General features: G+C 38.2%; 1 protein-coding gene across 2 annotated transcripts in view; it reads right to left on the reverse strand.

Moving 5' to 3' along the window:
- Nucleotides 1–22,700, reverse strand: part of LOC108415168 (integrin alpha-X-like) — an 81,900-nt gene that overhangs the window by 55,027 nt on the left and 4,173 nt on the right. For both annotated transcript variants that reach the window (XM_037533720.1, XM_037533719.1), the window contains exons 3-4: nt 22,486–22,580; nt 17,699–17,754 (exon numbers count right to left, since the gene is read on the reverse strand). In XM_037533720.1, the coding sequence (XP_037389617.1) occupies nt 17,699–17,754; nt 22,486–22,580 (151 nt within the window). The remainder of the gene's footprint in view (nt 1–17,698; nt 17,755–22,485; nt 22,581–22,700) is intronic.

Raw genomic sequence — 22,700 nt, forward strand, 5'->3', positions numbered from 1 at the left:
TTCATACTGGATTAAAATCACTCCACAATTATTACCGTCAGACTAAAACTACACGCTGCAGATTCATACTGGATTAAAATCACTCCACAATTATTACAGTCAGACTGTAAAACTACACGCTGCAGATTCATACTGGATTAAAATCACTCCACAATTATTACAGTCAGACTGTAAAACTACACACTGCAGATTCACACTGGATTAAAATCACTCCACAATTATTACAGTCAGACTGTAAAACTACACACTGCAGATTCATACTGGATTAAAATCACTCCACAATTATTACAGTCAGACTGTAAAACTACACACTGCAGATTCATACTGGATTAAAATCACTCCACAATTATTACAGTCAGACTGTAAAACTACACGCTGCAGATTCATACTGGATTAAAATCACTCCACAATTATTACAGTCAGACTGTAAAACTACACGCTGCAGATTCATACTGGATTAAAATCACTCCACAATTATTACAGTCAGACTGTAAAACTACACACTGCAGATTCATACTGGATTAAAATCACTCCACAATTATTACAGTCAGACTGTAAAACTACACACTGCAGATTCATACTGGATTATAATCACTCCACAATTATTACAGTCAGACTGTAAAACTACACACACTGCAGATTCATACTGGATTAAAATCACTCCACAATTATTACAGTCAGACCGTAAAACTACACACAGCAGATTCATACTGGATTAAAATCACTCCACAATTATTACAGTCAGACTGTAAAACTACACACTGCAGATTCATACTGGATTAAAATCACTCCACAATTATTACAGTCCGACTGTAAAACTACACACTGCAGATTCATACTGGATTAAAATCACTCCACAATTATTACAGTCAGACTGTAAAACTACACACACTGCAGATTCATATTGGATTAAAATCACTCCACAATTATTACAGTCAGACTGTAAAACTACACACTGCAGATTCATACTGGATTAAAATCACTCCACAATTATTACCGTCAGACTGTAAAACTACACACACTGCAGATTCATACTGGATTAAAATCACTCCACAATTATTACCGTCAGACTGTAAAACTACACACTGCAGATTCATACTGGATTAAAATCACTCCACAATTATTACAGTCAGACTGTAAAACTACACACTGCAGATTCATACTGGATTAAAATCACTCTACAATTATTACAGTCAGACTGTAAAACTACACACTGCAGATTCATACTGGATTAAAATCACTCCACAATTATTACAGTCAGACTGTAAAACTACACGCTGCAGATTCATACTGGATTAAAATCACTCCACAATTATTACAGTCAGACTGTAAAACTACAAAATGCAGATTCATACTGGATTATAATCACTCCACAATTATTACAGTCAGACTGTAAAACTACACACACTGCAGATTCATACTGGATTAAAATCACTCCACAATTATTACAGTCAGACCGTAAAACTACACACAGCAGATTCATACTGGATTAAAATCACTCCACAATTATTACAGTCAGACTGTAAAACTACACACTGCAGATTCATACTGGATTAAAATCACTCCACAATTATTAGAGTCAGACTGTAAAGCTACACACAGGAGATTCATACTGGATTAAAATCACTCCACAATTATTACAGTCAGACTGGAAAACTACACACTGCAGATTCATACTGGATTAAAATCACTCCACAATTATTACAGTCAGACTGTAAAACTACACACTGCAGATTCATACTGGATTAAAATCACTCCACAATTATTACAGTCAGACTGTAAAACTACACACTGCAGATTCACACTGGATTAAAATCACTCTACAATTATTACAGTCAAACTGTAAAACTACACACTGCAGATTCATACTGGATTAAAATCACTCCACAATTATTACCGTCAGACTGTAAAACTACACGCTGCAGATTCATACTGGATTAAAATCACTCCACAATTATTACTGTCAGACTGTAAAACTACACACACTGCAGATTCATACTGGATTAAAATCACTCCACAATTATTACAGTCAGACTGTAAAACTACACACTGCAGATTCATACTGGATTAAAATCACTTCACAATTATTACTGTCAGACTGTAAAACTACACACTGCAGATTCATACTGGATTAAAATCACTCCACAATTATTACAGTCAGACTGTAAAACTACACACTGCAGATTCATACTGGATTAAAATCACTCCACAATTATTACAGTCAGACTGTAAAACTACACGCTGCAGATTCATACTGGATTAAAATCACTCCACAATTATTACAGTCAGACCGTAAAGCTACACACTGCAGATTCATACTGGATTAAAATCACTCCACAATTATTACAGTCAGACTGTAAAACTACACGCTGCAGATTCATACTGGATTAAAATCACTCCACAATTACATTCAGACTGTAAAACTACACGCTCCAGATTCATACTGGATTAAAATCACTCTACAATTATTACAGTCAGACTGTAAAACTACACACTGCAGATTCATACTGGATTAAAATCACTCCACAATTATTACAGTCAGACTGTAAAATTACACACTGCAGATTCATACTGGATTAAAATCACTCCACAATTATTACAGTAAGACTGTAAAACTACACACTGCAGATTCACACTGGATTAAAATCACTCTACAATTATTACAGTCAGACTGTAAAACTACACACTGCAGATTCATACTGGATTAAAATCACTCCACAATTATTACAGTCAGACTGTAAAACTACACACTGCAGATTCATACTGGATTAAAATCACTCCACAATTATTACAGTCAGACTGTAAAACTACACACTGCAGATTCACACTGGATTAAAATCACTCCACAATTATTACCGTCAGACTGTAAAACTACACACTGCAGATTCATACTGGATTAAAATCACTCCACAATTATTACCGTCAGACTAAAACTACACGCTGCAGATTCATACTGGATTAAAATCACTCCACAATTATTACAGTCAGACTGTAAAACTACACACTGCAGATTCATACTGGATTAAAATCACTCCACAATTATTACAGTCAGACTGTAAAACTACACACACTGCAGATTCATACTGGATTAAAATCACTCCACAATTATTACAGTCAGACTGTAAAACTACACACTGCAGATTCATACTGGATTAAAATCACTCCACAATTATTACCGTCAGACTAAAACTACACGCTGCAGATTCATACTGGATTAAAATCACTCCACAATTATTACAGTCAGACTGTAAAACTACACACTGCAGATTCATACTGGATTAAAATCACTCCACAATTATTACAGTCAGACTGTAAAACTACACACACTGCAGATTCATACTGGATTAAAATCACTCCACAATTATTACAGTCAGACTGTAAAACTACACGCTGCAGATTCATACTGGATTAAAATCACTCCACAATTACAGTCAGATTGTAAAACTACACGCTCCAGATTCATACTGGATTAAAATCACTCTACAATTATTACAGTCAGACAGTAAAACTACACACTGCAGATTCATACTGGATTAAAATCACTCCACAATTATTACAGTCAGACTGTAAAACTACACACTGCAGATTCATACTGGATTAAAATCACTCCACAATTATTACAGTCAGACTGTAAAACTACACGCTGCAGATTCATACTGGATTAAAATCACTCCACAATTATTACAGTCAGACTGTAAAACTACACACAGCAGATTCATACTGGATTAAAATCACTCCACAATTATTACAGTCAGACTGGAAAACTACACACTGCAGATTCATACTGGATTAAAATCACTCCACAATTATTACAGTCAGACTGTAAAACTACACACAGCAGATTCATACTGGATTAAAATCACTCCACAATTATTACAGTCAGACTGTAAAACTACACACTGCAGATTCATACTGGATTAAAATCACTCCACAATTATTACAGTCAGACTGTAAAACTACACACACTGCAGATTCACACTGGATTAAAATCACTCTACAATTATTACAGTCAAACTGTAAAACTACACACTGCAGATTCATACTAGATTAAAATCACTCCACAATTATTACCGTCAGACTGTAAAACTACACACTGCAGATTCATACTGGATTAAAATCACTCCACAATTATTACCGTCAGACTGTAAAACTACACGACTGCAGATTCATACTGGATTAAAATCACTCCACAATTATTACAGTCAGACTGTAAAACTACACACTGCAGATTCATACTGGATTAAAATCACTCCTACAATTATTACAGTCAGACTGTAAAACTACACACTGCAGATTCATACTGGATTAAAATCACTCCACAATTATTACAGTCAGACTGTAAAACTACACGCTGCAGATTCATACTGGATTAAAATCACTCCACAATTATTACAGTCAGACTGTAAAACTACAAAATGCAGATTCATACTGGATTATAATCACTCCACAATTATTACAGTCAGACTGTAAAACTACACACACTGCAGATTCATACTGGATTAAAATCACTCCACAATTATTACAGTCAGACCGTAAAACTACACACATGCAGATTCATACTGGATTAAAATCACTCCACAATTATTACAGTCAGACTGTAAAACTACACACTGCAGATTCATACTGGATTAAAATCACTCCACAATTATTAGAGTCAGACTGTAAAGCTACACACAGGAGATTCATACTGGATTAAAATCACTCCACAATTATTACAGTCAGACTGGAAAACTACACACTGCAGATTCATACTGGATTAAAATCACTCCACAATTATTACAGTCAGACTGTAAAACTACACACTGCAGATTCATACTGGATTAAAATCACTCCACAATTATTACAGTCAGACTGTAAAACTACACACTGCAGATTCACACTGGATTAAAATCACTCCTACAATTATTACAGTCAAACTGTAAAACTACACACTGCAGATTCATACTGGATTAAAATCACTCCACAATTATTACCGTCAGACTGTAAAACTACACGCTGCAGATTCATACTGGATTAAAATCACTCCACAATTATTACTGTCAGACTGTAAAACTACACACACTGCAGATTCATACTGGATTAAAATCACTCCACAATTATTACAGTCAGACTGTAAAACTACACACTGCAGATTCATACTGGATTAAAATCACTTCACAATTATTACTGTCAGACTGTAAAACTACACACTGCAGATTCATACTGGATTAAAATCACTCCACAATTATTACAGTCAGACTGTAAAACTACACACTGCAGATTCATACTGGATTAAAATCACTCCACAATTATTACAGTCAGACTGTAAAACTACACGCTGCAGATTCATACTGGATTAAAATCACTCCACAATTATTACAGTCAGACCGTAAAGCTACACACTGCAGATTCATACTGGATTAAAATCACTCCACAATTATTACAGTCAGACTGTAAAACTACACGCTGCAGATTCATACTGGATTAAAATCACTCCACAATTACATTCAGACTGTAAAACTACACGCTCCAGATTCATACTGGATTAAAATCACTCTACAATTATTACAGTCAGACTGTAAAACTACACACTGCAGATTCATACTGGATTAAAATCACTCCACAATTATTACAGTCAGACTGTAAAATTACACACTGCAGATTCATACTGGATTAAAATCACTCCACAATTATTACAGTAAGACTGTAAAACTACACACTGCAGATTCACACTGGATTAAAATCACTCTACAATTATTACAGTCAGACTGTAAAACTACACACTGCAGATTCATACTGGATTAAAATCACTCCACAATTATTACAGTCAGACTGTAAAACTACACACTGCAGATTCATACTGGATTAAAATCACTCCACAATTATTACAGTCAGACTGTAAAACTACACACTGCAGATTCACACTGGATTAAAATCACTCCACAATTATTACCGTCAGACTGTAAAACTACACACTGCAGATTCATACTGGATTAAAATCACTCCACAATTATTACCGTCAGACTAAAACTACACGCTGCAGATTCATACTGGATTAAAATCACTCCACAATTATTACAGTCAGACTGTAAAACTACACACTGCAGATTCATACTGGATTAAAATCACTCCACAATTATTACAGTCAGACTGTAAAACTACACACACTGCAGATTCATACTGGATTAAAATCACTCCACAATTATTACAGTCAGACTGTAAAACTACACACTGCAGATTCATACTGGATTAAAATCACTCCACAATTATTACCGTCAGACTAAAACTACACGCTGCAGATTCATACTGGATTAAAATCACTCCACAATTATTACAGTCAGACTGTAAAACTACACACTGCAGATTCATACTGGATTAAAATCACTCCACAATTATTACAGTCAGACTGTAAAACTACACACACTGCAGATTCATACTGGATTAAAATCACTCCACAATTATTACAGTCAGACTGTAAAACTACACGCTGCAGATTCATACTGGATTAAAATCACTCCACAATTACAGTCAGATTGTAAAACTACACGCTCCAGATTCATACTGGATTAAAATCACTCTACAATTATTACAGTCAGACAGTAAAACTACACACTGCAGATTCATACTGGATTAAAATCACTCCACAATTATTACAGTCAGACTGTAAAACTACACACTGCAGATTCATACTGGATTAAAATCACTCCACAATTATTACAGTCAGACTGTAAAACTACACGCTGCAGATTCATACTGGATTAAAATCACTCCACAATTATTACAGTCAGACTGTAAAACTACACACAGCAGATTCATACTGGATTAAAATCACTCCACAATTATTACAGTCAGACTGGAAAACTACACACTGCAGATTCATACTGGATTAAAATCACTCCACAATTATTACAGTCAGACTGTAAAACTACACACAGCAGATTCATACTGGATTAAAATCACTCCACAATTATTACAGTCAGACTGTAAAACTACACACTGCAGATTCATACTGGATTAAAATCACTCCACAATTATTACAGTCAGACTGTAAAACTACACACTGCAGATTCACACTGGATTAAAATCACTCTACAATTATTACAGTCAAACTGTAAAACTACACACTGCAGATTCATACTAGATTAAAATCACTCCACAATTATTACCGTCAGACTGTAAAACTACACACTGCAGATTCATACTGGATTAAAATCACTCCACAATTATTACCGTCAGACTAAAACTACACGCTGCAGATTCATACTGGATTAAAATCACTCCACAATTATTACAGTCAGACTGTAAAACTACACACTGCAGATTCATACTGGATTAAAATCACTCCACAATTATTACAGTCAGACTGTAAAACTACACACACACTGCAGATTCATACTGGATTAAAATCACTCCACAATTATTACAGTCAGACTGTAAAACTACACGCTGCAGATTCATACTGGATTAAAATCACTCCACAATTATTACAGTCAGACTGTAAAACTACACGCTGCAGATTCATACTGGATTAAAATCACTCCACAATTATTACAGTCAGACTGTAAAACTACACACTGCAGATTCATACTGGATTAAAATCACTCCACAATTATTACAGTCAGACTGTAAAACTACAAAATGCAGATTCATACTGGATTATAATCACTCCACAATTATTACAGTCAGACTGTAAAACTACACACACTGCAGATTCATACTGGATTAAAATCACTCCACAATTATTACAGTCAGACCGTAAAACTACACACAGCAGATTCATACTGGATTAAAATCACTCCACAATTATTACAGTCAGACTGTAAAACTACACACTGCAGATTCATACTGGATTAAAATCACTCCACAATTATTACAGTCCGACTGTAAAACTACACACTGCAGATTCATACTGGATTAAAATCACTCCACAATTATTACAGTCAGACTGTAAAACTACACACACTGCAGATTCATATTGGATTAAAATCACTCCACAATTATTACAGTCAGACTGTAAAACTACACACTGCAGATTCATACTGGATTAAAATCACTCCACAATTATTACCGTCAGACTGTAAAACTACACACACTGCAGATTCATACTGGATTAAAATCACTCCACAATTATTACCGTCAGACTGTAAAACTACACACACTGCAGATTTATACTGGATTAAAATCACTCCACAATTATTACAGTCAAACCGTAAAACTACACACTGCAGATTCATACTGGATTAAAATCACTCCACAATTATTACAGTCAGACTGTAAAACTACACGCTGCAGATTCATACTGGATTAAATCACTCCACAATTACAGTCAGACTGTAAAACTACACACTGCAGATTCATACTGGATTAAAATCACTCCACAATTATTACAGTCAGACTGTAAAACTACACACTGCAGATTCATACTGGATTAAAATCACTCCACAATTATTACAGTCAGACTGTAAAACTACACACTGCAGATTCATACTGGATTAAAATCACTCTACAATTATTACAGTCAGACTGTAAAACTACACACTGCAGATTCATACTGGATTAAAATCACTCCACAATTATTACAGTCAGACTGTAAAACTACACACTGCAGATTCATACTGGATTAAAATCACTCCACAATTATTACAGTCAGACTGGAAAACTACACACTGCAGATTCATACTGGATTAAAATCACTCCACAATTATTACAGTCAGACTGGAAAACTACACACTGCAGATTCATACTGGATTAAAATCACTCCACAATTATTACAGTCAGCCTGTAAAACTACACACTGCAGATTCATACTGGATTAAAATCACTCCACAATTATTACAGTCAGACTGTAAAACTACACACAGCAGATTCATACTGGATTAAAATCACTCCACAATTATTACAGTCAGACTGTAAAACTACACACTGCAGATTCATACTGGATTAAAATCACTCCACAATTATTACAGTCAGACTGTAAAACTACACACTGCAGATTCACACTGGATTAAAATCACTCTACAATTATTACAGTCAAACTGTAAAACTACACACTGCAGATTCATACTAGATTAAAATCACTCCACAATTATTACCGTCAGACTGTAAAACTACACACTGCAGATTCATACTGGATTAAAATCACTCCACAATTATTACCGTCAGACTAAAACTACACGCTGCAGATTCATACTGGATTAAAATCACTCCACAATTATTACAGTCAGACTGTAAAACTACACACTGCAGATTCATACTGGATTAAAATCACTCCACAATTATTACAGTCAGACTGTAAAACTACACACACACTGCAGATTCATACTGGATTAAAATCACTCCACAATTATTACAGTCAGACTGTAAAACTACACGCTGCAGATTCATACTGGATTAAAATCACTCCACAATTATTACAGTCAGACTGTAAAACTACACGCTGCAGATTCATACTGGATTAAAATCACTCCACAATTATTACAGTCAGACTGTAAAACTACACACTGCAGATTCATACTGGATTAAAATCACTCCACAATTATTACAGTCAGACTGTAAAACTACAAAATGCAGATTCATACTGGATTATAATCACTCCACAATTATTACAGTCAGACTGTAAAACTACACACACTGCAGATTCATACTGGATTAAAATCACTCCACAATTATTACAGTCAGACCGTAAAACTACACACAGCAGATTCATACTGGATTAAAATCACTCCACAATTATTACAGTCAGACTGTAAAACTACACACTGCAGATTCATACTGGATTAAAATCACTCCACAATTATTACAGTCCGACTGTAAAACTACACACTGCAGATTCATACTGGATTAAAATCACTCCACAATTATTACAGTCAGACTGTAAAACTACACACACTGCAGATTCATATTGGATTAAAATCACTCCACAATTATTACAGTCAGACTGTAAAACTACACACTGCAGATTCATACTGGATTAAAATCACTCCACAATTATTACCGTCAGACTGTAAAACTACACACACTGCAGATTCATACTGGATTAAAATCACTCCACAATTATTACCGTCAGACTGTAAAACTACACACACTGCAGATTCATACTGGATTAAAATCACTCCACAATTATTACAGTCAAACCGTAAAACTACACACTGCAGATTCATACTGGATTAAAATCACTCCACAATTATTACAGTCAGACTGTAAAACTACACGCTGCAGATTCATACTGGATTAAAATCACTCCACAATTACAGTCAGACTGTAAAACTACACACTGCAGATTCATACTGGATTAAAATCACTCCACAATTATTACCGTCAGACTGTAAAACTACACACTGCAGATTCATACTGGATTAAAATCACTCCACAATTATTACAGTCAGACTGTAAAACTACACACTGCAGATTCATACTGGATTAAAATCACTCTACAATTATTACAGTCAGACTGTAAAACTACACACTGCAGATTCATACTGGATTAAAATCACTCCACAATTATTACAGTCAGACTGTAAAACTACACACTGCAGATTCATACTGGATTAAAATCACTCCACAATTATTACAGTCAGACTGGAAAACTACACACTGCAGATTCATACTGGATTAAAATCACTCCACAATTATTACAGTCAGACTGGAAAACTACACACTGCAGATTCATACTGGATTAAAATCACTCAACAATTATTACAGTCAGCCTGTAAAACTACACACTGCAGATTCATACTGGATTAAAATCACTCCACAATTATTACAGTCAGACTGTAAAACTACACACTGCAGATTCACACTGGATTAAAATCACTCTACAATTATTACAGTCAAACTGTAAAACTACACACTGCAGATTCATACTAGATTAAAATCACTCCACAATTATTACCGTCAGACTGTAAAACTACACGCTGCAGATTCATACTGGATTAAAATCACTCCACAATTATTACTGTCAGACTGTAAAACTACACACACTGCAGATTCATACTGGATTAAAATCACTCCACAATTATTACAGTCAGACTGTAAAACTACACACTGCAGATTCATACTGGATTAAAATCACTTCACAATTATTACTGTCAGACTGTAAAACTACACACTGCAGATTCATACTGGATTAAAATCACTCCACAATTATTACAGTCAGACTGGAAAACTACACACTGCAGATTCATACTGGATTAAAATCACTCCACAATTATTACAGTCAGACTGTAAAACTACACGCTGCAGATTCATACTGGATTAAAATCACTCCACAATTATTACAGTCAGACCGTAAAACTACACACTGCAGATTCATACTGGATTAAAATCACTCCACAATTATTACAGTCAGACTGTAAAACTACACACTGCAGATTCATACTGGATTAAAATCACTCCACAATTATTACAGTCAGACTGTAAAACTACAAAATGCAGATTCATACTGGATTATAATCACTCCACAATTATTACAGTCAGACTGTAAAACTACACACACTGCAGATTCATACTGGATTAAAATCACTCCACAATTATTACAGTCAGACCGTAAAACTACACACAGCAGATTCATACTGGATTAAAATCACTCCACAATTATTACAGTCAGACTGTAAAACTACACACTGCAGATTCATACTGGATTAAAATCACTCCACAATTATTACAGTCCGACTGTAAAACTACACACTGCAGATTCATACTGGATTAAAATCACTCCACAATTATTACAGTCAGACTGTAAAACTACACACACTGCAGATTCATATTGGATTAAAATCACTCCACAATTATTACAGTCAGACTGTAAAACTACACACTGCAGATTCATACTGGATTAAAATCACTCCACAATTATTACCGTCAGACTGTAAAACTACACACACTGCAGATTCATACTGGATTAAAATCACTCCACAATTATTACCGTCAGACTGTAAAACTACACACACTGCAGATTCATACTGGATTAAAATCACTCCACAATTATTACAGTCAAACCGTAAAACTACACACTGCAGATTCATACTGGATTAAAATCACTCCACAATTATTACAGTCAGACTGTAAAACTACACGCTGCAGATTCATACTGGATTAAAATCACTCCACAATTACAGTCAGACTGTAAAACTACACACTGCAGATTCATACTGGATTAAAATCACTCCACAATTATTACCGTCAGACTGTAAAACTACACACTGCAGATTCATACTGGATTAAAATCACTCCACAATTATTACAGTCAGACTGTAAAACTACACACTGCAGATTCATACTGGATTAAAATCACTCTACAATTATTACAGTCAGACTGTAAAACTACACACTGCAGATTCATACTGGATTAAAATCACTCCACAATTATTACAGTCAGACTGTAAAACTACACACTGCAGATTCATACTGGATTAAAATCACTCCACAATTATTACAGTCAGACTGGAAAACTACACACTGCAGATTCATACTGGATTAAAATCACTCCACAATTATTACAGTCAGACTGGAAAACTACACACTGCAGATTCATACTGGATTAAAATCACTCAACAATTATTACAGTCAGCCTGTAAAACTACACACTGCAGATTCATACTGGATTAAAATCACTCCACAATTATTACAGTCAGACTGTAAAACTACACACTGCAGATTCACACTGGATTAAAATCACTCTACAATTATTACAGTCAAACTGTAAAACTACACACTGCAGATTCATACTAGATTAAAATCACTCCACAATTATTACCGTCAGACTGTAAAACTACACGCTGCAGATTCATACTGGATTAAAATCACTCCACAATTATTACTGTCAGACTGTAAAACTACACACACTGCAGATTCATACTGGATTAAAATCACTCCACAATTATTACAGTCAGACTGTAAAACTACACACTGCAGATTCATACTGGATTAAAATCACTTCACAATTATTACTGTCAGACTGTAAAACTACACACTGCAGATTCATACTGGATTAAAATCACTCCACAATTATTACAGTCAGACTGGAAAACTACACACTGCAGATTCATACTGGATTAAAATCACTCCACAATTATTACAGTCAGACTGTAAAACTACACGCTGCAGATTCATACTGGATTAAAATCACTCCACAATTATTACAGTCAGACCGTAAAACTACACACTGCAGATTCATACTGGATTAAAATCACTCCACAATTATTACAGTCAGACTGTAAAACTACACGCTGCAGATTCATACTGGATTAAAATCACTCCACAATTACATTCAGACTGTAAAACTACACGCTCCAGATTCATACTGGATTAAAATCACTCCACAATTATTACAGTCAGACTGTAAAACTACACACTGCAGATTCATACTGGATTAAAATCACTCCACAATTATTACAGTCAGACTGTAAAACTACACACTGCAGATTCATACTGGATTAAAATCACTCCACAATTATTACAGTCAGACTGTAAAACTACACACTGCAGATTCATACTGGATTAAAATCACTCCACAATTATTACAGTCAGACTGTAAAACTACACGCTGCAGATTCATACTGGATTAAAATCACTCCACAATTATTACAGTCAGACTAGAAAACTACACACAGCAGATTATTACTGGATTAAAATCCCTCCACAATTATTACAGTCAGACTGGAAAACTACACACTGCAGATTCATACTGGATTAAAATCACTCCACAATTATTACCGTCAGACTGTAAAACTACACACTGCAGATTCATACTGGATTAAAATCACTCCACAATTATTACAGTCAGACTGTAAAACTACACACTGCAGATTCACACTGGATTAAAATCACTCTACAATTATTACAGTCAAACTGTAAATCTACACACTGCAGATTCATACTAGATTAAAATCACTCCACAATTATTACCGTCAGACTGTAAAACTACACACTGCAGATTCATACTGGATTAAAATCACTCCACAATTATTACAGTCAGACTGTAAAACTACACACACTGCAGATTCATACTGGATTAAAATCACTCCACAATTATTACAGTCAGACTGGAAAACTACACACACTGCAGATTCATACTGGATTAAAATCACTCCACAATTATTACAGTCAGACTGTAAAACTACACGCTGCAGATTCATACTGGATTAAAATCACTCCACAATTATTACAGTCAGACTGTAAAACTACACACTGCAGATTCATACTGGATTAAAATCACTCTACAATTATTACAGTCAGACTGTAAAACTACACACTGCAGATTCATACTGGATTAAAATCCCTCCACAATTATTACAGTCAGACTGGAAAACTACACACTGCAGATTCATACTGGATTAAAATCACTCCACAATTATTACAGTCAGACTGTAAAACTACACACAGGAGATTCATACTGGATTAAAATCACTCCACAATTATTACAGTCAGACTGGAAAACTACACACTGCAGATTCATACTGGATTAAAATCACTCCACAATTATTACAGTCAGACTGTAAAACTACACGCTGCAGATTCATACTGGATTAAAATCACTCCACAATTATTACAGTCAGACTGTAAAACTACACACTGCAGATTCATACTGGATTAAAATCACTCCACAATTATTACAGTCAGACTGTAAAACTACACGCTGCAGATTCATACTGGATTAAAATCACTCCACAATTATTACAGTCAGACTGTAAAACTACACGCTGCAGATTCATACTGGATTAAAATCACTCCACAATTATTACAGTAAGACTGTAAAACTACACACACTGCAGATTCATACTGGATTAAAATCACTCCACAATTATTACAGTCAGACTGTAAAACTACACGCTGCAGATTCATACTGGATTAAAATCACTCCACAATTACAGTCAGACTGTAAAACTACACGCCCCAGATTCATACTGGATTAAAATCACTCTACAATTATTACAGTCAGACTGTAAAACTACACACTGCAGATTCATACTGGATTAAAATCACTCCACAATTATTACAGTCAGACTGTAAAACTACACACTGCAGATTCATACTGGATTAAAATCACTCCACAATTATTACAGTCAGACTGTAAAACTACACGCTGCAGATTCATACTGGATTAAAATCACTCCACAATTATTACAGTCAGACTGTAAAACTACACACTGCAGATTCATACTGGATTAAAATCACTCCACAATTATTACAGTCAGACTGTAAAACTACACGCTGCAGATTCATACTGGATTAAAATCACTCCACAATTATTACAGTCAGACTGTAAAACTACACGCTGCAGATTCATACTGGATTAAAATCACTCCACAATTATTACAGTAAGACTGTAAAACTACACACACTGCAGATTCATACTGGATTAAAATCACTCCACAATTATTACAGTCAGACTGTAAAACTACACGCTGCAGATTCATACTGGATTAAAATCACTCCACAATTACAGTCAGACTGTAAAACTACACGCCCCAGATTCATACTGGATTAAAATCACTCTACAATTATTACAGTCAGACTGTAAAACTACACACTGCAGATTCATACTGGATTAAAATCACTCCACAATTATTACAGTCAGACTGTAAAACTACACACTGCAGATTCATACTGGATTAAAATCACTCCACAATTATTACAGTCAGACTGTAAAACTACACGCTGCAGATTCATACTGGATTAAAATCACTCCACAATTATTACAGTCAGACTGGAAAACTACACACAGCAGATTATTACTGGATTAAAATCCCTCCACAATTATTACAGTCAGACTGGAAAACTACACACTGCAGATTCATACTGGATTAAAATCACTCCACAATTATTACCGTCAGACTGTAAAACTACACACTGCAGATTCATACTAGATTAAAATCACTCCACAATTATTACAGTCAGACTGTAAAACTACACACTGCAGATTCACACTGGATTAAAATCACTCTACAATTATTACAGTCAAACTGTAAATCTACACACTGCAGATTCATACTAGATTAAAATCACTCCACAATTATTACCGTCAGACTGTAAAACTACACACTGCAGATTCATACTGGATTAAAATCACTCCACAATTATTACCGTCAGACTAAAACTACACGCTGCAGATTCATACTGGATTAAAATCACTCCACAATTATTACAGTCAGACTGTAAAACTACACACACTGCAGATTCATACTGGATTAAAATCACTCCACAATTATTACAGTCAGACTGTAAAACTACACGCTGCAGATTCATACTGGATTAAAATCACTCTACAATTATTACAGTCAGACTGTAAAACTACACACTGCAGATTCATACTGGATTAAAATCACTCTACAATTATTACAGTCAGACTGTAAAACTACACACTGCAGATTCATACTGGATTAAAATCACTCCACAATTATTACAGTCAGACTGGAAAACTACACACTGCAGATTCATACTGGATTAAAATCACTCCACAATTATTACAGTCAGACTGTAAAACTACACACAGGAGATTCATACTGGATTAAAATCACTCCACAATTATTACAGTCAGACTGGAAAACTACACACTGCAGATTCATACTGGATTAAAATCACTCCACAATTATTACAGTCAGACTGTAAAACTACACGCTGCAGATTCATACTGGATTAAAATCACTCCACAATTATTACAGTCAGACTGTAAAACTACACACTGCAGATTCATACTGGATTAAAATCACTCCACAATTATTACAGTCAAACTGTAAAACTACACACTGCAGATTCATACTGGATTAAAATCACTCCACAATTATTACAGTCAGACTGTAAAACTACACACACTGCAGATTCATACTGGATTAAAATCACTCCACAATTATTACAGTCAGACCGTAAAACTACACACAGCAGATTCATACTGGATTAAAATCACTCCACAATTATTACAGTCAGACTGTAAAACTACACACTGCAGATTCATACTGGATTAAAATCACTCCACAATTATTACAGTCCGACTGTAAAACTACACACTGCAGATTCATACTGGATTAAAATCACTCCACAATTATTTAAGTCAGACTGTAAAACTACACACTGCAGATTCATACTGGATTAAAATCACTCCACAATTATTACCGTCAGACTGTAAAACTACACACACTGCAGATTCATACCGGATTAAAATCACTCCACAATTATTACAGTCAGAATGTAAAACTACATGCTGCAGATTCATACCGGATTAAAATCACTCCACAATTATTACAGTCAGACAGTAAAACTACACGCTGCAGATTCATACTGGATTAAAATCACTCCACAATTATTACAGTCAGACTTTAAAACTACACACACTGCAGATTCATACTGGATTAAAATCACTCCACAATTATTACAGTCAGACTGTAAAACTACACACACTGCAGATTCATATTGGATTAAAATCACTCCACAATTATTACAGTCAGACTGTAAAACTACACACTGCAGATTCATACTGGATTAAAATCACTCCACAATTATTACAGTCAGACTGTAAAACTACACACTGCAGATTCATACTGGATTAAAATCACTCCACAATTATTACCGTCAGACCGTAAAACTACACACTGCAGATTCATACTGGATTAAAATCACTCCACAATTATTACCGTCAGACTGTAAAACTACACACTGCAGATTCATACTGGATTAAAATTTGTGCTAGTCCAGTGTAAAGTGGGTTTAGTGTTTTTAAACTCACCACTGCCCGTTGGTCACTGCAGCTGAGAGAGAGGCCGAACGCAGAGCCTTGATGGACTGCAATAGAAAACGAAGAGTTTAGAGATCAGACCGCATTACATGGCCTCTGACACTTTTAGCCATGATTACAACATTAGAGCCAAGTGTGATGTCACTGTAATGACTTGTCATGCAGGTGACCCCATGCTAACTGAGGGGTATTAGCTCTCCCCAAACACGTGTTCGCTGATCAACTTACACACTTAAAAACTGTTTCTTATTGGTTCTCTAGTAAAGTGAATAGCTTTATATAGAACCATAAACACTGAAAGAACCACTTCCATGCTTAAAGGGTTCTGTACTAGTTCTTTGAATTGGTAGAGAATGTGTTGTATATGGTTCAATACTGCACATGATAATAGCAGAACCCTGGTGCTATCTAGAAGTTCCTACAGCACATTCTCCTTTAAACTAAAAAAAACATTCATGATCCAAAAACAACGTTTAAGCATGGAAATGGTTCTTTTAATGTTTGTGGTTCTACACAGAACCACTATCTTTAGCAAAGAACCCTTAAAATCATCTTAAGAGTGTCCAATGTCAAGCTTGCAAAAATAGAAGAACTCTTTTTGGTGCTGCATAGAACCATCTACAACATTCTCCATCAATCTGAAGAACCATTTCACCATGGACAGAGTTTATGATGCTATATAGAGCTAAACTTAACTAAAGAACCGTAAAGAACCCTTTAAGAGTGGACAGTAAAGGGTGGACTTTACTGGAAACGGGAGTTTCAGCTGAGCTTTTGCTTAAAAACATCATATTTCTAAATGTGCTGCTTTTCCTCAGGAAGGCGTGGCGTGTTGCTGAGCGTGGTGTGAAAAGCTCATGATGTGGTGTTTGCACTGTTTCACACTAACACAGCTGTTTTTCACGCTCAGGCAAGTCACAAGAGTAGAAGCTTTTTTTCACACCCTGCAGTGTTTTGAGAGGAAGTACGCCTTCAAACTTCCCTCAAAAACAACCCTGAGAGTAAGAACCTGCTCAACTTTGAGCTTTTATTAAAGGAAAAAATGAGTGTTTTCTGCTCTGATCTCTGTGTCTGTGAAGTGCAGTCCATCACCACACACCAGTGGGAAGTGCAGTCACTGCAGGAGAAGAACGTGAAGTGCAGTCACTGCAGGAGAAGAACGTGAAGAGCAGTCACTGCAGGAGAAGAACGTGAAGTGCAGTCACTGCAGGAGAAGAACGTGAAGTGCAGTCACTGCAGGAGAAGAACGTGAAGTGCAGTCACTGCAGGAGAAGAACGTGAAGTGCAGTCACTGCAGGAGAAGAACGTGAAGTGCAGTCACTGCAGGAGAAGAACGTGAAGTGCAGTCACTGCAGGAGAAGAACGTGAAGTGCAGTCACTGCAGGGGAAGAACGTGAAGTGCAGTCACTGCAGGGGAAGAACGTGAAGTGCAGTCACTGCAGGAGATGAACGTGAAGAGCAGTCACTGCAGGGGAAGAACGTGAAGTGCAGTCACTGCAGGAGAAGAACGTGAAGTGCAGTCACTGCAGGAGAAGAACGTGAAGAGCAGTCACTGCAGGAGAAGAACGTGAAGTGCAGTCACTGCAGGGGAAGAACGAGAAGAGCAGTCACTGCAGGAGAAGAACGTGAAGTGCAGTCACTGCAGGGGAAGAACGTGAAGTGCAGTCACTGCAGGGGAAGAACGTGAAGAGCAGTCACTGCAGGAGAAGAACGTGAAGTGCAGTCACTGCAGGAGTAGAACGTGAAGTGCAGTCACTGCAGGAGAAGAACGTGAAGTGCAGTCACTGCAGGAGAAGAACGTGAAGTGCAGTCACTGCAGGGGAAGAATGTGAAGTGCAGTCACTGCAGGAGAAGAACGTGAAGTGCAGTCACTGCAGGAGAAGAACGTGAAGAGCAGTCACTGCAGGAGAAGAACGTGAAGTGCAGTCACTGCAGGAGAAGAACGTGAAGAGCAGTCACTGCAGGAGAAGAACGTGAAGTGCAGTCACTGCAGGAGAAGAACGTGAAGAGCAGTCACTGCAGGGGAAGAACGTGAAGTGCAGTCACTGCAGGAGAAGAACGTGAAGAGCAGTCACTGCAGGAGAAGAACGTGAAGTGCAGTCACTGCAGGAGAAGAACGTGAAGAGCAGTCACTGCAGGAGAAGAACGTGAAGTGCAGTCACTGCAGGAGAAGAACGTGAAGAGCAGTCACTGCAGGGGAAGAACGTGAAGTGCAGTCACTGCAGGAGAAGAACGTGAAGTGCAGTCACTGCAGGAGAAGAACGTGAAGAGCAGTCACTGCAGGAGAAGAACGTGAAGTGCAGTCACTGCAGGAGAAGAACGTGATGAGCAGTCACTGCAGGGGAAGAACGTGAAGTGCAGTCACTGCAGGGGAAGAACGTGAAGTGCAGTCACTGCAGGGGAAGAACGTGAAGTGCAGTCACTGCAGGGGAAGAACGTGAAGTGCAGTCACTGCAGGGGAAGAACGTGAAGTGCAGTCACTGCAGGAGAAGAACGTGAAGTGCAGTCACTGCAGGAGTAGAACGTGAAGTGCAGTCACTGCAGGAGAAGAACGTGAAGTGCAGTCACTGCAGGGGAAGAACGTGAAGTGCAGTCACTGCAGGGGAAGAACGTGAAGTGCAGTCACTGCAGGAGAAGAACGTGAAGTGCAGTCACTGCAGGAGAAGAACGTGAAGTGCAGTCACTGCAGGAGAAGAACGTGAAGAGCAGTCACTGCAGGAGAAGAACGTGAAGTGCAGTCACTGCAGGAGAAGAACGTGAAGTGCAGTCACTGCAGGAGAAGAACGTGAAGAGCAGTCACTGCAGGAGAAGAACGTGAAGAGCAGTCACTGCAGGGGAAGAACGTGAAGTGCAGTCACTGCAGGGGAAGAACGTGAAGTGCAGTCACTGCAGGGGAAGAACGTGAAGTGCAGTCACTGCAGGAGAAGAACGTGAAGAGCAGTCACTGCAGGAGAAGAACGTGAAGTGCAGTCACTGCAGGGGAAGAACGTGAAGAGCAGTCACTGCAGGAGAAGAACGTGAAGTGCAGTCACTGCAGGAGAAGAACGTGAAGAGCAGTCACTGCAGGGGAAGAACGTGAAGTGCAGTCACTGCAGGGGAAGAACGTGAAGTGCAGTCACTGCAGGAGAAGAACGTGAAGTGCAGTCACTGCAGGAGAAGAACGTGAAGTGCAGTCACTGCAGGAGAAGAACGTGAAGTGCAGTCACTGCAGGGGAAGAACGTGAAGTGCAGTCACTGCAGGAGAAGAACGTGAAGTGCAGTCACTGCAGGAGAAGAACGTGAAGAGCAGTCACTGCAGGAGAAGAACGTGAAGTGCAGTCACTGCAGGAGAAGAACGTGAAGTGCAGTCACTGCAGGAGAAGAACGTGAAGTGCAGTCACTGCAGGAGAAGAACGTGAAGTGCAGTCACTGCAGGAGAAGAACGTGAAGTGCAGTCACTGCAGGGGAAGAACGTGAAGTGCAGTCACTGCAGGAGAAGAACGTGAAGTGCAGTCACTGCAGGAGAATAACGTGAAGAGCAGTCACTGCAGGAGAAGAACGTGAAGTGCAGTCACTGCAGGAGAAGAACGTGAAGTGCAGTCACTGCAGGAGAAGAACGTGAAGTGCAGTCACTGCAGGAGAAGAACGTGAAGAGCAGTCACTGCAGGAGAAGAACGTGAAGTGCAGTCACTGCAGGAGAAGAACGTGAAGTGCAGTCACTGCAGGAGAAGAACGTGAAGTGCAGTCACTGCAGGAGTAGAACGTGAAGTGCAGTCACTGCAGGAGAAGAACGTGAAGTGCAGTCACTGCAGGAGAAGAACGTGAAGTGCAGTCACTGCAGGAGAAGAACGTGAAGTGCAGTCACTGCAGGAGAAGAACGTGAAGTGCAGTCACTGCAGGAGAAGAACGTGAAGTGCAGTCACTGCCTGACTGAATGTTTTTCATTAAATACACTCATGCTGTGTTAGTGTGTGTTGCGCTGGTCTGAGTGGATCAGACACAGCAGGGCTGCTGGAGTTTTTAAACACTGTGTCCACTCACTGTCCACTCTGTTAGACACTCCTATCTTGTCGGTCAACCTTGTAGATGTAAAGTCAGAGACGACAGCTCATCTGCTGCTGCACAGTTTGTGTTGGTCATCCTCTAGTCCTTCATCAGTGGCCACAGGACGCTGCCCACAGGACGCTGCCCACAGGACGCTGCCCACAGGACCCTGCCCACAGGACGCTGCCCACAGGACGCTGCTGGCTGGATATTTTTGGTTGGTGGACTATTCTCAGTCCAGCAGCAACATTGAGGTGCTTAAAACTCCAGCAGCACTGCTGTGTCTGATCCACTCAGACCAGCACAACACACACTAACACACCACCACGTCAGTGTTACTGCAGTGCTGAGAATGACCCACCACCCAAACAGTACCTGCACTGTGAGGGTCCATGGGGGTCCTGCCCACTGAAGAACAGGGTAACAGAGTATCAGAGAAACAGATGGACTACAGTCTGTAACTGTAGAACTACAGAGTGACACTTTCCAGTAAACCTGTCCTGATTGTGACCCTAGAGCTACAGCGTGACTGGAAGTCAGAGAGTGACCTGATATGACTCATCGCCTTGTGACCGCAGCGTGCGGTTTCTAAAGGTGGGGTCATGCAGCGGTTCACAGAGAGAGGCCTGATGTGGTTCCACTTTTCTGATGGACTGTCACTTTAATACAGCTTCTTTAATCACCAATAATATGATTTAAAATAGTTTATCAACATTCTGGATGGACTGAGCCTCAGAAATGACCAGCGCACTCACCGTCCACATGGACAGCCTCACACCGGCCATCGCCATAGAAACACCTGAACACCCCACCGGTCCCATTACCGTAGAGAGGGTCCGTCACTAGCACACTGCGGAGAGAGGGAGAGGGAGAGGGAGAGAGAGAGAGAGAGAGAGAGAGAGAGAGAGAGAGAGAGAGAGAGAGAGAGAGTGAGAGAGAGAGAGAGAGAGAGAGAGAGAGAGAGAGAGAG

The sequence above is a fragment of the Pygocentrus nattereri genome, chromosome 23 (genome assembly GCF_015220715.1).
Source record: "Pygocentrus nattereri isolate fPygNat1 chromosome 23, fPygNat1.pri, whole genome shotgun sequence".
NCBI lineage: Eukaryota > Metazoa > Chordata > Actinopteri > Characiformes > Serrasalmidae > Pygocentrus > Pygocentrus nattereri.